General features: G+C 40.2%; 1 protein-coding gene across 1 annotated transcript; it reads right to left on the reverse strand.

Annotated features, from left to right (window-relative positions):
* Positions 1-4,980: 4,980 nt before the first annotated feature.
* On the reverse strand, positions 4,981-9,006 carry LOC135263621 (alpha-2Db adrenergic receptor-like). Its single transcript, XM_064351881.1, has one exon. It carries the CDS (start codon positions 8,826-8,828, stop codon positions 7,569-7,571), a length of 1,260 nt encoding a protein of 419 aa, XP_064207951.1. The 5' UTR covers positions 8,829-9,006; the 3' UTR covers positions 4,981-7,568.
* Positions 9,007-20,468: the final 11,462 nt, after the last annotated feature.

Below are 20,468 nucleotides of genomic sequence, written 5' to 3' on the forward strand. Positions count from 1 at the left end.
ACATTGACAGGAACCATAATTGTAAAATATGTTAATAACTGAAGTCCCATTGAATGGACCTAATCACACCACAATGACAGCATTAAAAAACGACCTTGGACGATGATGATAGCTGTCTTAAAGATCACGTTCAGAGCGTTTTTCCCCATGGTAAATTACATCTGGCCAAGCAGTGCTATTCAAAACAAAAATGACACAAAGACAAATGATGATATAATGTTTGAGGGAAATTGATTGCCATGTAGTGTATACTGAAAATTTTGCTAGAAAATGCTACATTGTTATTGTTTATTTTGTTTATTTTTCTGATCATAACCACTGTTTATGTGCTCCAGGCTCGATTGGGGTGGGGTGGGATGTGGGGTGGGGGGGGGGTGGGGGGGGCATGGGTTTTCTGATGACCAGAATGTACAAAGGAAAGGAACGGAAAAGAATTGTTCAGGGGTTCAAGAACAGTGAAGGACTCAGGATGGCTCAGCAGGGTTGGTAGAGGCGCTGACCGTACGCCCAGACTGGGCCCCATGGTCACTGGTCCAGTTAAGGTCCGCACCAGCGGTCCAAAGGTACGCAAGAAGCAGCATTACCTCTTCCCAGTGACACACCCTGCGCAAGCAGGCTATCAGTTCTTATTCCTGGGAGACACACCTCTCCACTATTCAGCGTTGTCCAGTGCCAGCTCTCTCCTGCAGGACCGTGCAGACTGTAGGCTAGACAACATTGACTCACATCTGGGTGCATTGGGGAAGTGCATGGGCCTCATTCGCAGTGTTTCTGGCACTTGTTAGGCACAGTTGGTGATTCCGTATTGGGGAGAATAAAACATACGCTTCAATTAGTACAATGCCAATTACGAACAGGGTAGTAAATGTACGCAAGCTGATACTTCGCCCCTAGATGGCGGTAGATGGCCCCTTCCGGAATCTGCTGCTAGAAGTGCTCCTGTGGCAAATATATTCCTTTAAAGCTTTACTGCAGAACCATTCTTGCACATCATCACTGTTGCACAGGCAGCTGCATTTAAGCAGAATAGTGTCCCCTCAAAGTTTTTGTTCTTGTTCACGACTGTGTGCAGAGGTGTCCATGGGTCTGATAAGCCCATGGGTCAGAAGGTCAAAGTCTTGCAATGTGCTTCTTCCACCCATGAACTCTGCCAACTTACTTCACTAATTAGTTCTACTGTAACTCCTCGCTAAAGAATTGTGCTAATTAGCAAATCCAGGTGATTTGAACAAAACCCTTGGGAGGACTTTTACTTTCCGAACCCGGATTGTCCACCACTATTTGTATTTCACAGTCTGGTAGCCAGTAATGGTGGCTGTACATGGATATGAAAATATCTGCATTGGTTGTGCGTGTGTGTGTGTGTGTGTGTGTTATGCTTAATGCTTGCTGCTATTATTTTCCTTGGTTTATATTTGTGTCTCTCCCAATCTCCTGCTTGCAATACAATGAGGGTATGCCATTAAATGATAGGCCTCATTCTATGCCCTCATTCTAGCCAAATAAATAAAGAAAGAATGAAACAAACAGATTACATAACACACTTATGATCCTTCCTCCGCAGTGATGGAATCACTACTGTAATTAAAACGTCTCCACAAAACATCACATTGCACACACATGCACATGTACACCTGCAAATGCATTCACACTGACTGACAAAAACACAAAGGTACACATGTACACAAATGCACACATACTGTACAAAACCAATTATAAAAAATATATGCAGAGTTTTAGTGTGACAAACTAAGCAATGCATTGCCACCATTTCTAGCTGTGCACACTGCAGATCAGTGCACACACACACACACACACACATACTACAAAAACAAAAACGGGAACAGTGAGGTGTGCTGCATTGTAAAAATATTCACATTCACAACTTTCTACTGTTTCAGGGGTTTTGTTTCACTGTTGGTGTTTGTAGGTTCCCTGTGTCAGATTTCAGCACATCCCTGCACAGGCCAATCCTGGCCTTCCCTGCATGAGCATGCTCAGAGGCCGTTACAGCCCCTGTCATAAGTTTGTTTAAATTTGTCTCTGCTGCGTCTGTTTTTCCTCTTTCTGGTTCGTTGGCCGTTTCCGTGTCCGGGTACTCTGCTCGAAAAAACCGCCATTTTCCACTTACCAGAGGATGCTACCTCTTTGAACTCGGGGTTGGTGCGTTGTGTATAGTGACTGCATATTCATCGCAATTTTTGTTTTATTCAAATTCCCATCTGGCCCTTCTGGTTGTTGGCTGATTAGATCTTGTGTATGACCACTGACTTGTTTCCTTCAACTCTGATTTCTGACTTAGCCCTTTGTTTAGCCCGTGATTTTGTGCATCTGACCATTCGCTCTCATATTCAATTCCAATTCTCGCCAAGCCACCTTTTTATTATTGTGATTTTATCTCTATTCTGTTGTGGTATGTTGACAATGATGTCAATATATCACAATAAAGGGGCATCAAAGTCAAAGTCACCCCAGACTTGACGTTTCCAGGACAAAAACCATTAACGTTTGCATTATCCCAGCATGTCCAAGGATGATTTGATCCATATGTGCCCCCCCCCCCCCCCCCCCGATTTTATAGTTCAGAGTCAACAGGGATTCTCACGTCTTGTTTGTTTTTTAATTGCGTGATTTACAAACTGGTAAAGGGCAGAACAGATGTTGCCTTTGTAGTAGGCTGTCAGAGGAAGCCATTAGATTAAAAAAAAGATGTGGTGAGGGACGCATGGATTTATGTGTCTCAAATTTACCCCACATAGAGCCCGCCATCTGTGGTGTCCACCCATGCATTAAAAAAACCAATGTATTCCTGGTGTGAATTGTTTGAAAATGGCAATGTCATGCTTAGAATCCCAAGTTAGCGAGGCAGCTTCCAAATTACATTTACCTACACAACTCAAAATTCCTTTTATTCTCTCAACCCCAGAACCCCTTGTCATCTGAAATTTAATCAGGCAAAGAAAATATTTGTCTCAAATCTTTCTTTTTATTTTGTCTCATTGGTTTGGGACTTGTGTGGTTGGATCAAATAATCCTTTAGAGAGAGAGTTCTATTTATTTGATCGTTGGTTCAGAAATGGCTGCTTCCAGTGCCTATCAGTCTGTTACTTACTGTTTGTAAGTAGCTTACACTTCCTTCCTGTCGGCTCTCATCTCTGGAAAGATAAACAGCTTGGGACAAACAGAAAGGGAGAGCACAGGAGTAATCAAAGCCGTCTGCCTCTTTTTTAATCTCCAGGGCTTGTGAATGATTACTGTAATTGAAAAAAAAAATCTGTTTTCCACACATTCAAAATTTTGGAATGTCACTCACCCTGCATAACAGTATGTTATTGAGGGCATTGTTTTCTTCTTGTTTCTTTGTGAAGCAAAGGAAAAGCGCTTGGCCTTTGATGACAAAACTAACATTTATTTCAGCTTTCTCAACTAGAGAGCTATTCAAACCTCATCATGTTTAAATGATTAATTCTGTGCACAATGTGTGCACACGTATAATTTTTCCCCTTGTTGTAGCTTATTGGCAGGTTTTTTTTTATACCATGGGTAACAAACAGTAATGGAAAGCTTAAAGTTAACTTTTATATTTCCCACATATTCTGAAAGACCACAATGAATCGGTTGATTGTATTACGTCTGAATTATTTATTTGTTCAATGGATGCCCTTGTCCACAAGTCCTCGCACTAATTATGTTTACACACACACACAAACACTCACACACACACAAAGTAAATACATATATGCTCTAAATATTGCACAATTAAACAGACTTCAAAGAACATACTAAATGCAACATGACTGTCTGAAGCTCAACCTGTGAAAGACAAAAAGACAGAACTCCTGTTCATCCTCAAAGGGTGCCCCATGGATCAAGGCTTCACTCACTCACTCCATAGAGTCTCCCTCTCTCCCAGCTGAAAACGTTGGTGTGACCCTGGATCACCAAGCTGAGATTTTTGGGGTGGGACACACTGCAGGAACCACATCATCCTGCAGGTTCCCCCTTCACAACATCTGGACTCGTCCAAAAGTCTACTCAGCTACCCACCCAAATGCTTGTAATTCCTCGTCTAGACTATTTCAATGCCATGCTGGCAAGCTGACCAGCCTCAATCATCGGACCACTGCAACCGTTGGCTGCCTGCAATCAATTCAAGCCACTCACCATGGTATGGAAAGCTGTAATTGCTATGGCCCGTCCTATCTTCGTACCATGATTACACCATATACTCAAGCCAGGACTCTCTGTTCAGTATCCTCTCACCAGCTGGCCGTCCCATCTCTTCAAGCACCCAGCAGCTGCTACTCAAGGTCTTGGCAATTCTCTCCCCTCCTCCTCCTCCCGATGGTGTAATGGCCATCCCCAATCTGCCTGGCTGTCTTCTGCAAATGTCTGAACACCCAAATTTTCAGGCTATTCCTCTGTGTTTCCATATAAAAATGCAAAAACAAACCCTTCTCTCCATTTAATTCACAAGTCTTGACATATGCACCTTGATGAAATTTCATTTTTACTTTTTTTGTAATTTTGCTTTGTCTAGATGCTTACCATGATAAAAAAAAGCTTTCGTACGTCGGGCCTTATAATAAGCACTTTATTGAGTAAAAGTGTCCAAATGACTAAATATTAAATTGGACAGTAAAGTTGAGATACTGCAGAGGTAGGCAAATGTGACAAGGTGCAGTGGAGCAGATGCTGATGAGCTGAGTGTTGCACACTGCCCCCTTTATGCCAGAGTTCAAATAAATAAATAAATAAATAAATAAATACCGCTACTTTGATTAAAACAAAGCCTAATTTTTCAATGCAGTTTAACAATTTAACTTTCACTGCACACTACTGAGATACCATTCTCTCTCTCTCTTTCTATCTCTGTTTTTCTCTCTCTATATCTGTCTATCTATCTATATATATATATATATATATATATATAATATATATATATATTGCAGATACATTTCTCCAAGCATAATACTGGATGAAGGGGGCGGGGTTGGGGTTGGGGAGTGCTAATACATAAACGCCTAGGAGTGATTATTACCACCATGAAGAACTGTTTTAACAGAGCTACAGCTGTCTCTGTTACAAAGGAGGTATATTTCAGAATAAGTGCCTATTCAATTTCATGGCCTGTCTTAAAGTATCACAATCATAAAACTAAATGGATGTCAACTGTTCACCAATTCTATATTTGACATTTTTAAACGGACTCTCATATATTATTTTCAAAATAATCACATGAAGGTTTACAACCAAGCATCAATTTTTATGTCGTATAGGACAATGAATTATGAGTCTTGCTCTCAGTCAACAATAAGCCATTATTTTGATTCAGTCATGTGTGTTTTAATGATAATCTAGATGCAGCAGAGCTTTGGTGATCTAAATTACACTAGTTTATAAAAATGCATTTTTGATAAAGCAAATAAATAACTTAAAGTATCTTCTGCTTGACAGGTGCAGTTTGCTGGAGGCAGACTCCAATAAAAAATGAATTCAAGCAGCAAACAGCTTTTTAAAAATATTATTTAACCCCATTATCTTATTCTGTGTTTAGTACGACAGTATTGTCACGAGACGAGATAAACATACGCGTGACTAAGTTAACAAAATGTGAATAGGATATTGCATGATCTTAACGCCACACTGAATTATTAAAAATGTTTTTTCACTCTTCGTTGTTAAGGCTGCAGGCTAGTATCTAAGTTCCGGTTGGAATTAATTTGGGGCCCAGTTGGGGTGGCTTGCCTTCTTACCATATCGGAAAAACAATGCCCCAGTGCTGTCATGTGGGCGGGCTTTCAGAACCATGGATAGCGATTCAATTATGTGGTTGTTGAATGGACGGATGAGCAGCGATAATATAGTTAGTTTTGACCACAAGAAGCGCTGCTAGTAATCAGGATTAATTGATGTTGTTCTTGTTGTTGTTGTTCTACTATCTAATCTCAGCTCATTTCACACCCATTTGTCAATGCCGCAAAAATGCAGAAGACGCTGCCCTGCGACCCCGAATATCGGTCCTATTTGATTCTGATACGAACTTTTATTTTCAGAGCAATTCAAAACAAATAAAATCCTGACAAGATGCATGAATACAGAACTGAATGGCAAATACAAGTAAATCGTAATATAAAAAGACTATACATTGCACTTTAAATGCCTCGTCTATTCACAAAATGGACACATTTAACTGCCTAATCTTGAATTTACATAGATCACAATAAGATGCTGCATCCAAGGTATACCGGCCATTAAGGAATGTAAACAGCAGCACGCTGTGGGACAAAAAAAAAAAAAAAAAAAAAAACCCGCGGATATTAAATTAACATGTGGGGAATTCTTCTCCAGTAGGCTAGACCAATGATGAACAGCCACATCATTGCATTTCACAATTCGAAGCAAGTATAGGCAACCCCGCCCCTCACATTCCAAAATGCATTGCTTGACTGCACGCGTATTTCATTTATACTAGCTTTATATTCATATCAAAGGCACTGATTTCCATACCCTGTAATGTGAAAACCATCATTCCATTCATTCCTGTCTAATAGCCAAAGCATATGCGTGACTCAAAGTGACTCAAGTGATTTGCCTGAAATATAAATCGTGGAATCTGTAGGCTATGTAATGATCGGTTGCCTCACATTACAGGGTGCGAGCCTCACATTATAGGATGCGATAGAAATTAAAACCTTTCTGAGTCAGATCGACGACGATTTTATACGCACATGATGCCTCGCTACTTCATCACGCCCGCATGTATTTCTGCGGTCAATATATGAGCAGTGTGGGTGGGTTGTAGGTAAATCAAATTTACTCAAATAGTATATTACCTAGAACCAATATTTTTTTAATAAAATATTTGTACAAAATATGTTCATAATGTTTCGTCTTCCTTGCTTGCTCTATATTAGAACAAATTCCAGGATGATAATAGGCTATAGGCAACAAGAGCTCATTTTGGCGTTGCAATGTCCAAAAACTTATTTTTCAACTTACTTCCGGTAGACGAAAATGATACACATTTCTTGGGCTCTCTTATTCAGTGAAACTTACATAATTGCATACAAAAAGGGTTATGGGATAGCTACACAATGTTAAACCACGATCCCTTTTAATTCACGTACAACTAGATCGTTCTGTATCGTTATGTATCGCACCAGTAAAACGGCCATTTAATCACTGATCGTGATTTTTTTAAAATTCACGCCGCAGTTTGATTTTTGTATGGAACATCAGTCGCGAGGTGAGAAATAAATGAGGTTATGTTTACTGCACACTTTTTCATCGTTAAGATCGGCCTACTGTAACTTTGCTTTAAAATCCTTTAATGTCCCACGGTAAACATGTAGACTGTAAAAACGCACCATTTTCACAATGCCATACTAAACATTAACTAGCTGTATAATTTCAACAGCGTCACCGTTTAGGCGTGCAAAACATGAATTGCGCATATATTTAAATGCATATAATTTCAAACTTATTTACATACCTAAATGTACAGATGAATGGAAATAACAACCGACACATCTAAGTAGGAATCGAACCCGAAGCACAAAATTAACTCATGCGCGTCTCCCAGTCCTGCATAGGATTTTCTTAAATGCTTTTCGAAAATCCCTGTTGAAAATTGTGTAAATTATGGGATTTACTGAGCTGTTACAGTAACCAATCCAAAAGAAAAGGTTGAATAACGCGTCTGGGATTGTGCAATTTTCCCTACATATGGCATGCAGACTGTAAGTGAAGAAGAACGGGAACCAACAGAGCACGAAGACCCCCATCACAACCGCGAGAACGAAAGTGAAACGCTTCTCCCTCATCTGCGCCACTTTAGACCTGGAAATTGACTGTTGTCGTTTCGTAATTTGTTCCTGAAAGAGTTGTGATGCCCGACTGGAAGCCCAGGAAAGGCGACAGGTCCGTTTGGCGCAGTAATTGGCGCCCTCCGTTTGGTTCCTTTTGGAGAACCGAGAGTTCCCAATTTTGTTGTCGGAGGGTATGCTCTCCTCCAGATCGATGTCGTCCAGTTCCTCTTGTCGGTGATTGCTGCCTGAACTGTGGCTGCTCGGGCTCTCCATGTCTGACTTGTTCTTTCGCACGAAACAAGTTTCAGACTGAGATGGCTGTCTCTCCAGCCCGTTTCTGGCCACAAACACTGTCGCAGCGCGCTGTTTGGCCACCCTGTATATTTTACAGTACACCAGAATCATTATTACACACGGGGCAAAGAATGAGACCAAGCATGAGGAAAGAATGTACCAGGTCTCGTTATTGAGCAAACATTCCCACTCATCATGTTTAGTCATAACCAGAGGCGGAAAAGAGATAACTGCTGATATGACCCACACCACTGCGATCATCGCCTTGATTCGTCTGGGCGTTCTTTTTAAGTTATAGCTCACCGCTTTTGTCACAGACCAATACCTGTCCAGGCTGATGGCACAGAGGTGGACAATGGAGGAAGTGCAAAATAGAACATCCAGAGCGAGATACAAAGCGCACCATGTGCTCCCGAAGTACCAGTATCCCATGATTTCGTTGGCAAGGGAGAAAGGAATGACCAGCGTGGCCACGAGGATGTCTGCGGACGCCAGGGAAACCAAAAATAGGTTCTGTGGCGCCCGGAGCGCCCTGCTGGTGAAGACGGCCACCACGACCAGCACATTCCCCACGATGGTCACTACGATGATCACGATGACCACCAGAATAATGAATGCCGCGGCAGTCTGGAAGTGAGGAGGGGGTCTAGCTGCGCTCGTTCCATTTGCATTCTCTGAGTAGTTCTGCCCCTGCGAGGTAAGAGTCAGTTGGGTTCCATTCATTCTGCACGCATTTTGTTTTCTTTAAGCCTCATTTTCCTTGTACATCCATGCAACAGCTCACAAGTGCTAAAAGTTGAAAGTACTGCAAATTGAAAAGGTGCAATTGTAGCAATTCCATTAGCCGCGTCAGGTCCCCCATGACATAGTTTGATTTTTTTAATTACTATAATCGAACACTCTCGAACGGTATTCGTGCAAAATTAAAAAAAAAATCTTTCTTAATGATGCTGTCCTCGAAATGACCGAGATAAGATCCACCATACGCACAGAGTTTAATTACTTTTTCCGAGTTTTGAAAAGCTAAAACATTCCAGGCTTCCAGGCGCCATTCCGAGAATCAGACTGTTATGTTTCAGCTTTTACTTGGTTCCTTTTCACTTGCTTATTTAATTTTTTATTTGTCCACGACGCGTACAGTTGTTGCACACTGAGCACACTGGTGCTGAAGGCTTGGCATCATTCCGAGAGAGAGAGAGAGAGAGAGAGAGAGAGAGAGAGAGAATTGCAGTGACACGCTAGTGAATTGCCAATCACAGTTCATGTTCATGCGAAGATAGTTCGCATGGAAAAAGAATTTCAGATAGACATGAATGATTATTTAGAGCCTATGTATGTTGAGATTAGAAGAATTTAAACTTAGGTTAAGCTGATTGTAAATCAGGTTAAAAGACCCTTTGTGACAGCAGAAATCTGATTCATGTCACAATAATTAATTAATGTTATGTCAAGTTCATAAGAAGTGAAATAATATCATTACAAATGTAATAAGCAGTACCATGTCATGACATACACTACATATCCAGTAACTTGTGTATGCATGCATGTGTATGTGTGTGCATGCGTGCGTGTGTGCCTGTGTGTGTGTGTGTGTGTGTGTGTGTGTGCATGCATGCATGTGGTCCTGTGTGTGTGTGTGTGCGTGTGTGCGTGTGTGCCTGTGTGTGAGTGTGTGTCTGAGCAGCAGGGAATTGGTGCTATGATCCTGTTTTAATGAAAGCTGTGTGGTTTTAATTCCTCTTTATGATGAGGATGATCAAACACAGTGAAAGAGCTTGCGGGCATGCTCTGTGCCCCAGAGTAACTGATCTCAACGATCTGCACATACAAATACCAATCCCTTTACATCCGTTTTAACTTTCTCTTTTCTGTAGCTCTTTCTTTGGAACATTCAGCTTCCCTGCAGCTTTGTCTCTCTCCTCCTCCATTTATCTCAGTGGTTTCCAACCCTGGTCCAGGAGATCCACCATGCTGTAGGTTTTCATTCCAACCCTAATGAATCGCATCTCATTTACCAGCTCAGATCCCCATTGAGCTGCTAATTAGTAGAATCAGGTGTGCCAAATTAGGGTTGGAATGAAAACCTAAAGGATGGTAGATCTCCAGGAACAGGGTTTGGAACCACCAATCTATCACCTCCTCCAGACATAGCCACCTAGGAGAAAATTTTCCCCTTGCGCCATTCTTGACTGAGGACGGTTATGTGACACATTCTGTGCATCCACCAGATGGTCTGTTCCTGCACTGCTCCAGCCCTCGGTGCTTCATTATTAGTTTCTGGTTTCTAGTTGATTAATATTCATGGAGTGGGCCCATGGATATAACATCGATTGACACAGTATTGTCCTCAGTCATGGCCCTGCGTGGATATTTATCAGATTCACAAATAAGAAAGTTTTGGCTCTGATTGTTGAGAAAAAAGCATTTTTAAATTAAGAATGCAGAGCAGAGTGTCCAGTTGGTCTGTCAAATCTGTGGTTGTGCTTTCATGTCATGAAGACAGCTGCAATAAGCAGCATATTATCCTCCCAAATATAAAAAGGCAACACTTTACAATAAAGTCACATGACTTGGCATTAACTAATGTAGTTGTTAACATGAATTAATGATGTTCAGATACACTATTGACCTCATTGAAAAGTGTTGCCAAAAAAAGAAAAAATACCACACCTACCCAACATACTGTCATTGACTAGACAATCCCCCTTCTCTCATTTCACTCCTTATGAATACCATTTTTTCTAAAATAATTGCAAATGCATTATGTTTTCACTAGTTTTTCAAGAATGTGCAGAACATCTGAAGAAGAGATTTCCTTTAACTAGAGAGTATACAGTAATTTCCATTAGGCAGATCAAAAGGGAAATGTGAATATTTAGAGAACAGGAAATGAACACAGACAGAGTACATCTGAGAGCACTCATCTTATATACATTTCTCTCTCTCTCTCTCTCTCTCTCTCTCTCGCTGATTCTGATGGATAACTGGCTTAGACTGATTACCATTTGCCAAGTTAAAATATGATTAACATTTTAAGAGTATATAGCATGCGGCTGTCTCTATTATATAGGAGGTACAGTAAATCGGAATGTAGTTATTATTATGGTATATGCTTATTGTGTAGCAAATTGGTTGCAATTCAAAATTGTAACCAATTTTTACAAAATTACTAATATGATGGCAAAAAGTTAATCATCTCTACAGACTCCCGGGAGCCACTTGTGACACGCACAAAACACTGATTTATTCTGCCCGTACATAGCCAGGAACAGGGTCATTTCAGCCCCTACCAGCATAAAATAATGTTTCCCAAATAACTGTCAGGCGAGTTCCTGTTTGGCCTGTTTGAGCCTGCTAACCACTTTCACTGACTGACTCACCTAATGGCGAGCAATGCACCATATGATTGCTTTATTGTTCCAACTGACTGGTTGCCTGAAGACTCAGCTGTTGTGTAGAGGGTGGTTGCAGAGAGAAAGAGGGGGAGAACAGGGTGAAGAGTGGGTAAAAAAAAGGATCACATTACAAGTACAGCGGCATAAAATAATATCAATTTCTCGAGCTCACTGAAACAGAACAAACCCAATTCCCTGCTTAAGCCATCTAATTTATGAACATGTACCTAGGGCTGTGCTGTAAAACCAGAGGATTTTCTCTGACAACCACACCAAACACAATGAAATCTTCCATGATGTGAGCTGAGTGATTTGATGCATGCTTAATATGGGGACAATGTTTTGGCTTTTCTGTGTTCATTGCAGTGGAGCCATACTTTAACCTTTTTCTTCTTTTCAGATTTGTTTTGCTTTGTCATGGTAGTTACAGTCAGCTCTTATTTGGATATGGGTCCTCAAAGAAGTCAAAAATGTTTTGAGTATGATAGAATAACTGTTTTCTACTAAAAATACCTTTTGAATACACGTTAGACACCCTCTTTCTGGATACAAATCTACATGAGAATGTGTGCCATCTTGTGGAATCTGACTCTCATTACAACGATTGGCAGAATCAACATTTCTATAGCTGTTTTATAGCTTTTAAGTTTTATAGCTGACACCCTGATCCAATCAAATGCACATTGTGTCATATCAATTTTATATAATAGACTTAACATGCTTGAAAACCTCTTAAATTTGAATTGCCAATAGTTCCCAAAACTTGTGCGTCACAAATCCATGACTCATAATATCAAAGTGCTGAAGATAAGGACCTCATCCCAGTTAATCTATCAACTGCCATTTAATCGGACACAAGCATGATGATTTATATTCATTAGCATTTATTATTTGAGGACCAGAGTGACAGTTTTTGTCAAGCCTGGAATATAAATTAAGTGGGAGGTTTTATGCAGCTAGATTGCACTTTGTGTTCAAAATTCTTGATGGCTTTTTGATATTATTGACCCGATTGAACCATGTTTTCTTTTTCAGTAGATTAGGGTTGTATATGGAATCAAGTTTTATGCCTTTTTGATCATATGAATAAATGCAGCAATTTAAATAAATGAGTTAATAAATATTGGACTTATTCAACAATTAAATAATACTCAAGTCATTATGCTGAAATAGTGTTTCATCGAAACCCTTTTCACAATAACATTGTTGCATTTAATATCATTAAATTATTTCAAAACAACACATATTGTTTCAAAATGGCTTTGTTTTTAACTAATTTCATAATAGTACTTCGGCAAATAGTACATTTGCAGGTAGCTTTTTCCTCCTTTTCCTTTTTGTTGTGTCATGGCAACATTTTAAATTATATAATGATACTTTTATTTCATAATAGAACTTTTATTTCAAGGCGTGGTCATCATGTGTCAGTCGACACGATCACTGGCTGCTCACACATTGGCCAGGCCTGATTTTATGCAGCTGTGCTGGGTGTATTGTCTAAAACCACAGACCCTGAATAAATCCTAATATACCCTGAATCATGATCTGCAGCTGTATACCGAGTGCCTGATATGGTTTTGCGTGGCTCAAACAGGAATATTTGCAGTGATTCATGCCTCTGTTAAATCATAATTTGAATCTTTCAGGCGCACCCGTACCTTTTTTCTTTGGTCTTTTGTGTCTTTAAGTGTCTGCCTTGTGTAATTGTCCTGGGGAATAAAGATTTAAAAAAATTAAGATTAAAGTTAAAAAAAGATATGAAGATAATGTGTAAATAAATCTGTTCATCACTCCTTTCACACTTACTCATAGAGGCTTAATTGTATTGTTTCACATTAATGAACACATCATAATTAGTTCCTAATTGCATAATTAGCCTTGTGTCTGTGCTAATTAAGTGCTGAAATTAAGAATGATATTAGCAATAAAATTAAGAATGAAGAATGACAGCCCAGGGGAATAAGTCTATGACTACTGATGACTATTTAAATGACTATTTCTCCTGTCCCTGAACATGAGCAACAACATGCGTGTTTACTGAAATAGATTTTTCCTTTGCAAGGTGTCAAACCCAACTTGACTTCTGTACCAGCAAGGTGGTGCCAGGTGGCAGTTTGAAATGAGAAATGCCCTGAATCACCACTTGATAGATCTGACACATTTACTTGATAGATCTGGCACTTTTACTTTTATGTCACTTTTATTACTTGCCCCAGGTAAACAAGCTAGTGCTGTTGTTAAACCATATTGTCAACCTCGGAGGCTGTCCAGTAATTAGTGTAGAGCAATGGTCGAGACTAGCCAGAGGGTTATTATCTGTGAAAATTGTCATTGTTCCAGAGTCTTCATTCCCTCTTCACTGCCATGGGAGATGTAGTGCACCCAGGGTAACATCAGGTCATCCGAGTGACTATAACCTTCTGCCACTGGCTGCTTGATCACTGGTCTCCGAACACATACCTGCACTTATTACCTCCCAGACCCCTGCGATTACACAGCATAAAATCCCCACGGAGGAAATCCTTCAGTCTGTTCTTCAGAGGTTATTGTGTGTGTGTTTTTTCTCCCAGCAATTTCCACAAACAGCTGCTTTATCCTCATGGCAACCTCAGCTTACTCATGACTTCACACTCCATCACCACCCGCCCAGAACCTGGTCTAAGACTACAAACAGCCTCTTTGAGTTCATCAGAAAAACAGGGAGGACACTGGGAACAGAAGTAGAGGAACAAATCTGAAGAGCTGTTAAATTTCTCATAATTAGGTTACAATACTCCCTCCCTGAGTGGTTAAAACATAAATCATGAATTTGTACATTTGTGATTTTAAGATTTGTGTGTCCTGTATATTAGTCACAGTCCATGGATAGTGATGTGGCATGGTAATCAAGGAACAGGCTTGTGACCAAAACAATTGTACAGGAGGTTCTCAGTAACACCAAACATTACACACAGTAAAATGTTCAGTGTTAAATTAATTCTTACAGAGTGTATTTGGTCCCTACTGGACTCATATGTACTCAGGTCCTGGACATATTACTGCACAGTTGTGAAATACCATGTTATTCTTTTTCAATTCAAATGTAAGAAACATTCTTATTGTGAGAAGATGTGAGAAGATTTTTGGACATAGTGGGACAGTGGTTCAGTGGGGAGGCAGAACTTGGTCCAGGGGAGGAACTCTGCAGTCCTAATAGTCAAAACTTTTTAGTTTCTTTAGACAGAAATGCATCCCCAGAAGACACAATTACTGCACTGTCCCGTGGGAGCCACCAACCTTATTACATTCTACCACCTTTCACTGAAACATGAAGTTAACTATGGCTTAAAGCTGTGCAGCTGTACAGATAGATCTCTTTTATTTATATGAATCGATTTTTTGTTTATATTTCATATTTTTTCCCTTAGTTCAACACCTGAAATATTCAGTCAAGCTCTTGGATGCTGTGAGGCCAAAAGTTTTGAGAATGATAAACTCGACACTGATTACAGGAATATTTCTGTTAAGGAAATTCTCTGTTGGTTGATTTTGGCTTGCTGTGGTGCAAGACCGAGCAGGACAGAGATTAATCTGAGTCGTCATGATGTCTGGCGGCACTTCTGTGGCATAGGTCCCGTTTTTCCATGGACAAAAATCCAGGCTGGCAATTTGACTTCCTATTAGGGTAATTTTTTCAGGAAATTGAGTTCATTCTTCAGCGAACAGGGGAAATTGGTTGCCAGCTAGAATGTGGACTGAGATATAGAAGTAAGAAGTTTAATTTGCAATAGGTTTGATTTTAGAAGCTAGTATAGAGAGATTAACAGCTAAAACCTTGCTTTAGCTACCATTCCTGCTAGTGCTAAACCAACAGGAAGTCCTGGGGGGATTGCCTTATGTGTATATTGCATTTCCACAATTATTTGTGTCTGATTTTATTTTCCAAATAAAGTTTTTCCGCAGGGGTGAAGAGAGAGATAACTATTAAAATCCTTAATGGAATTAAGGAAATAGACAGCTACCTTGGACCCCCAACTATTTCAATAGTTGTAGTTTGTTGTATCTGTAATTTAAAGTAAAACACTTTCATAACAGCATACCAGTGTGTGATAGACCATACATGGTGTGACTATAAATAGGTTTTTGTTTTTTGTGTGCTGGTCGTACGTTTCAGCTTTTTTTGTGTCAACTGAGTTTGATGATGCATGGCCAGAACCTCAAATGTGCCGGCAGTGCCCTCTTGTCCTCCAGAGACCTCACAGGAACGCTTTGTGAATGCGATGAGTATTTAGTTTTTTGTGAAGCGTTAAGGGAGATATTTGGCCCAGATTGGGACTGTGACCAGGTGCATTCGTGACCTCTGAGCACAGCTATGACAGCCAGGGACAAACGATCGCTGTTACTTTGCTCCGTGCCGCATTGTCCCTGTGTCGTATCGGGGAGATGGTGGCGTTTCACGCATGGACATTCCCATTCATGCACATGCATGCTTGCATGAACACATATGCACGCCCAGAGACGTGCCCACATACACGCAGGGCTGGGCACACACAACTGTGTGCACAAATGCACTCACAGGCATGCGCATATACATTCATCCTCAGGCCAGTAGTGTGTACGTGTGCGTGCTTTCATGCAGGTGTGTGTACTTGCATACTGACCACAAGACCACAAGACTTAATGCCACCTTTTATTGCTCAAGAATAATCTCTAGTTGCTGTGAACTCCAGCCAGTGTAGCACTGTGTGGCACGTGACACTTTTCTTGGTCAACAGCTCTAAGTTTGTCTGTTATTCACGCATACGTATAGAAAGGCTCTATTCCAATGTCGTGTGTGACCTCTAATAGCATCCAATCCATTCTTCAATATTGAAGCCTCACCGTAAACAAGGAACTCCATATGCATGATTATTAAGTTATCAGGGGTGAATGCAGGGGGGAGGTGCATACTGGAAAATTATACACACATGATGAAGTTCAATAAGTATGAGTAGTACTTTAGTGAAGAGCTTTAAGCAACACATCCTTCAGCATTTATTCGCTACTACATCTTAGCATTCAAATCTTCAAGGATTCAAGTCAAAGTTTTAGACCTCTTAAAAACATGTTTCTGGTCTGCAGACACGTTTACACAACATAAGTCAAAAGGAAGTGCTGAGAAAATCTTCACCCCTGAACTCAATTTGCTTAATATGTTTTAATTTTGAAGTTGAACACAGAATAGCTATGAAAATATGCATGTAGCCTGGAATGAGGAAATGGCCAATTATTTGGCTCATTCAATTGGCTCAGGATTACATCAGCAGCAAATGGAGGCAAAAATCTTATCTTTAATCATTAAGGTTCTGTGAATTATCAAGCAGGCACTAGACTACCAGAATACTAATATTGTCCATACTGTGCTTTTCTCTTTGCTCTTTCAAACTGTGATCGAAAGACGAAAATCCCCACCTGGCTATCTGAGATTAAAAGTAGTGCTGATAAGAGGGAATTTTAGAAAAATAAGAATAGATTTTTATGCTCTCCTTTCATCTACCCGATATCTCTCTTCTTTTGAGCCACACCACTCCACTGTGATTGTTCGATTTTTTCCTCTCCATTTACCCCAAAGTCCTGAGAAGAAAAAATAGCCTCTTTTCCCGAAATGAGTAGTGTTTGTAACTTTGAGTCACAGTCTAGGCATGAATCATATTTTCTTACTTACCACACCTGGTGAGTTTGTGATAAAAATGTGTGCTTAAATGAAAGAAATATTTTTTCCGTTGTCATAAAGTCAAGGACAAAATGCCACAGCAATTAGATTAAATGTTCTATTGTGTTTTTTTTTTTCTGATATTTTCAGTGTGTTCTAATATTTTAAGTTTTATTCTTTCAGATAAAGTGCCCTGAAACAGTTTGATAAACTATGTGTTTAAGCTCATTCCCAGGCTGTATGATGGACTGGATCTTATTTTCTCAATATTTCGGGGCAGCAGTGTAGTAATACTTTTAGAACTGTCTTTGCAACTCCAAAACTGCAGGCTTAAATTTCAAGTGAGACACTGACATTGTACCCTTGGTAAAAGTACTTAAACTGAATTGCTTCAGTAAATATCTTCCTGTGAAAGTGGATAGTTTGTAGGAAAATTAAAGGTATATAATTCACTCTGAAAAAAGGAAACTCCTATTTTTCAACATTTCGGCTCAAGGACAATTTTTTCCCGCATCATCTTTTTTATCAAGCTGGAACTTAAATACATATCTCAAAATGCACCTGCATTCTATTAACTGGGGGGTAAACTATCAAAATAATATAAGACACCAAAAATCACACACTGAGGCAAGTAGACTATACTGAGAAGGGGTAATTTTTCCACACACACACACACACTCACATACACACGTATAGAATGAAAGTGAACAAATTCAAACATTACATTACATTTGCTTGGCAGATGCTTTCATCCAAAGTAACATATAATAAATGTATACTGAAGGTCATTTGAACAACTAAAAAACACAGGTCCAAAAAAGTACAATACTCATTATGCAACAGTCATCCATAGCCATGAACACATTTCTGTTCTGTTCTGTTCACACAGTAAGCATAGGCTAGGTCAGAAAGTTATGGTAAATCAAACAAGGAGGCATGACGATGAGCTACATAAAAATAACAAAGTGCAATATAATGGAGATACAAGTGTAACATGAAAACAAACACCAGATGCTAAAAGACCAAATCCAAGGCTGGCACACTTTGAATTTTTTTATGTTTTTTTTTTGGGCGATTTTCCCTCTCTTATCTCTGTTCCTTGCAGAACAGACCCTCTGGAGTAGCCAAAACTTCTGTCCAATCTGAGAAACCGTGGAGACTAAAACCACAGATGGATGGCAGTGTACAGAGAAAAACAGAAAGGACTAAGTGAAAAAAGAGAAGATTCCATCAGCAAACAGCTTTAGAAAACCATACTTTCAGTTTGAAGAATGCCATGCCCAACGGGATGTAGCATTTGCAACCCCTGTTTGTTTTATATCTCTACACACTTCCATAGAACATTAGGCCTGCAAATGGAATGGGGGGGGGGGGGGGTTGTATGTCTGAACCCCTTATGGTGTAAGATTACAAACATGTGATTAGAATGTCCTTAACTGAACATTCTATTGCTGTTGTAACAATCACTGCTGGTAACTGAAAGCAATGGTGTTCTAGAACACTGACTTAGAATGTTGAAAGAAAAAAAAAACATTCTTAAAAATCTACTCATGAAAGGGTTAAGCATCAAATCTCCACATCCAAGAAAAACATTGCCTTTTTTGCCCTGATTTATTGGCATGTGTGTGTGCAGCTACAGGGAGAATGGAGGCTGTCTTGTGCCCTTTGCACAGAAAATCGGGCACTGCATCCTTGCACTATGGGGAATGGGGAGGGATCAGTTTCTCAGCTCCACTGAAAGGGCTCAGTGTGCCATGAGGGAAGGGGAATGAGAAATCCACAAGATAAAGGCCACACCATCCAGCACACATCTTTCACAGCAGCAGCCCAGGCTGTCTGGAGGGTCCCAGTGGAGTAAGACTGCGAGTAACCACTAAGGATGTATTACAATGTGTTGTGTGTGTTTGTGTGTGTGCGTGTGTGTGTTTGTATGTGTGTATACGTGTGTGTGTGTGTGTGTGTGTGTGTGTGTGTGTGTGTGTTTGTATGAGTGTGTATGTGTGATTGTGTGCTTGTGTGAGCAGATAGTACAAACATGCGAGTGCAAGCACACAATAATTAAAACTAAACAATGCGTACAGGGAACTACCTCACGGACTGCCTGTGAGCTGTTCTGTGAACAATTCAGTAGAGGAGTAAAAATAGTCGCTGCTCGTCGTGTCATTTGTTTTGTTTACGCGTTTTGGTCGAACACTGCCAAACCACACATGCATTTTCAGCCAAAGCAAGTTATTTAGAGAAAACCTACAATCCTTGCAAATCTTGCATCATTCACACTGCTTATGGTCTTGGATTAATTGGATGCAATTAACCTCCCCCCCAAAAAATAAAAAATTGCATGAATCAAAGCATCTTCCTTATCATACTTTGTTCTACCCAAGGCTACTCATCTCAGTACAAGTCCTATTTTGAGTAATAATAGCTAAAAATAGCTTTTTTGCAAATTTGTTTTATTATCAGATACTCTTGCTAACATCCTTTTTGATGTGAATGTGTGATTTGTGGATTTTTTTCCAGTTATTGTAGTCTGATTGACACATATATGATCAGGATGGACCCTGCAGCATTTCACACATGGACATTCAGATTGTGATTACACAAACATGTACATATTTTCACAGACTTGCTCACACAGATGCGCACATGACTGCACATATGTTAGTACATGCTCGCAGACACACATGGATGCACACACATAACTCTTTATAGCAAAAATACACCCATGCAGGGATAAACACACATCCTCCATTGAAGTTGATAAGTCTCCCCAGACACTCTCATACCACCCCACTGCTCACTACCCTCAACTGGCTGCCTGCTATGGCTAGCATCAAATTCAAAACATTGGTCCTAGCATATCAGGCAGTCAAGGGATCAGCCCCAGCATACCTCCATAAGATCTTCAAACCCTACATGCCAGCCAGACCCCTCTGTTCTGCTACCTCAGGATGCCTGGCACCTCCTCCTCTTCGCACTTGCGCTTCCCGGTCACGTCTCTTGTCTGTTCTGGCTCCATGATGGTGGAATGACCTTCCTGTGGAGGTCAGAACAGCTGAGACCATGATCACCTTCAAGTGACGACTGAAGACCCACCTCTCCCCACCCCTCCCTACCTCCCTGCAGTCTCTAATTGGCTATGTAAGCTTAGGTGTGTAGCTAGGTAAGCTGTTTATTTTAGTTTATTTTAATTATTGCACTCATGCCTACTTGTTTAATTATTGCCTGTATTATTTTCATAGACTGCTTTGTTGCTGCTTTTGTTTGTGTCCAACAGATTAACCTACAGGGTCCAAGTTA

Source organism: Anguilla rostrata, chromosome 9 (genome assembly GCF_018555375.3).
Source record: "Anguilla rostrata isolate EN2019 chromosome 9, ASM1855537v3, whole genome shotgun sequence".
NCBI classification, from domain to species: domain Eukaryota; kingdom Metazoa; phylum Chordata; class Actinopteri; order Anguilliformes; family Anguillidae; genus Anguilla; species Anguilla rostrata.

Coding starts and splice junctions, on each gene's coding strand:
- LOC135263621 (XM_064351881.1), bottom strand. CDS start 8,828: ATGAATGGAACCCAACTGACTCTTACCTCGCAGGGGCAGAACTACTCA.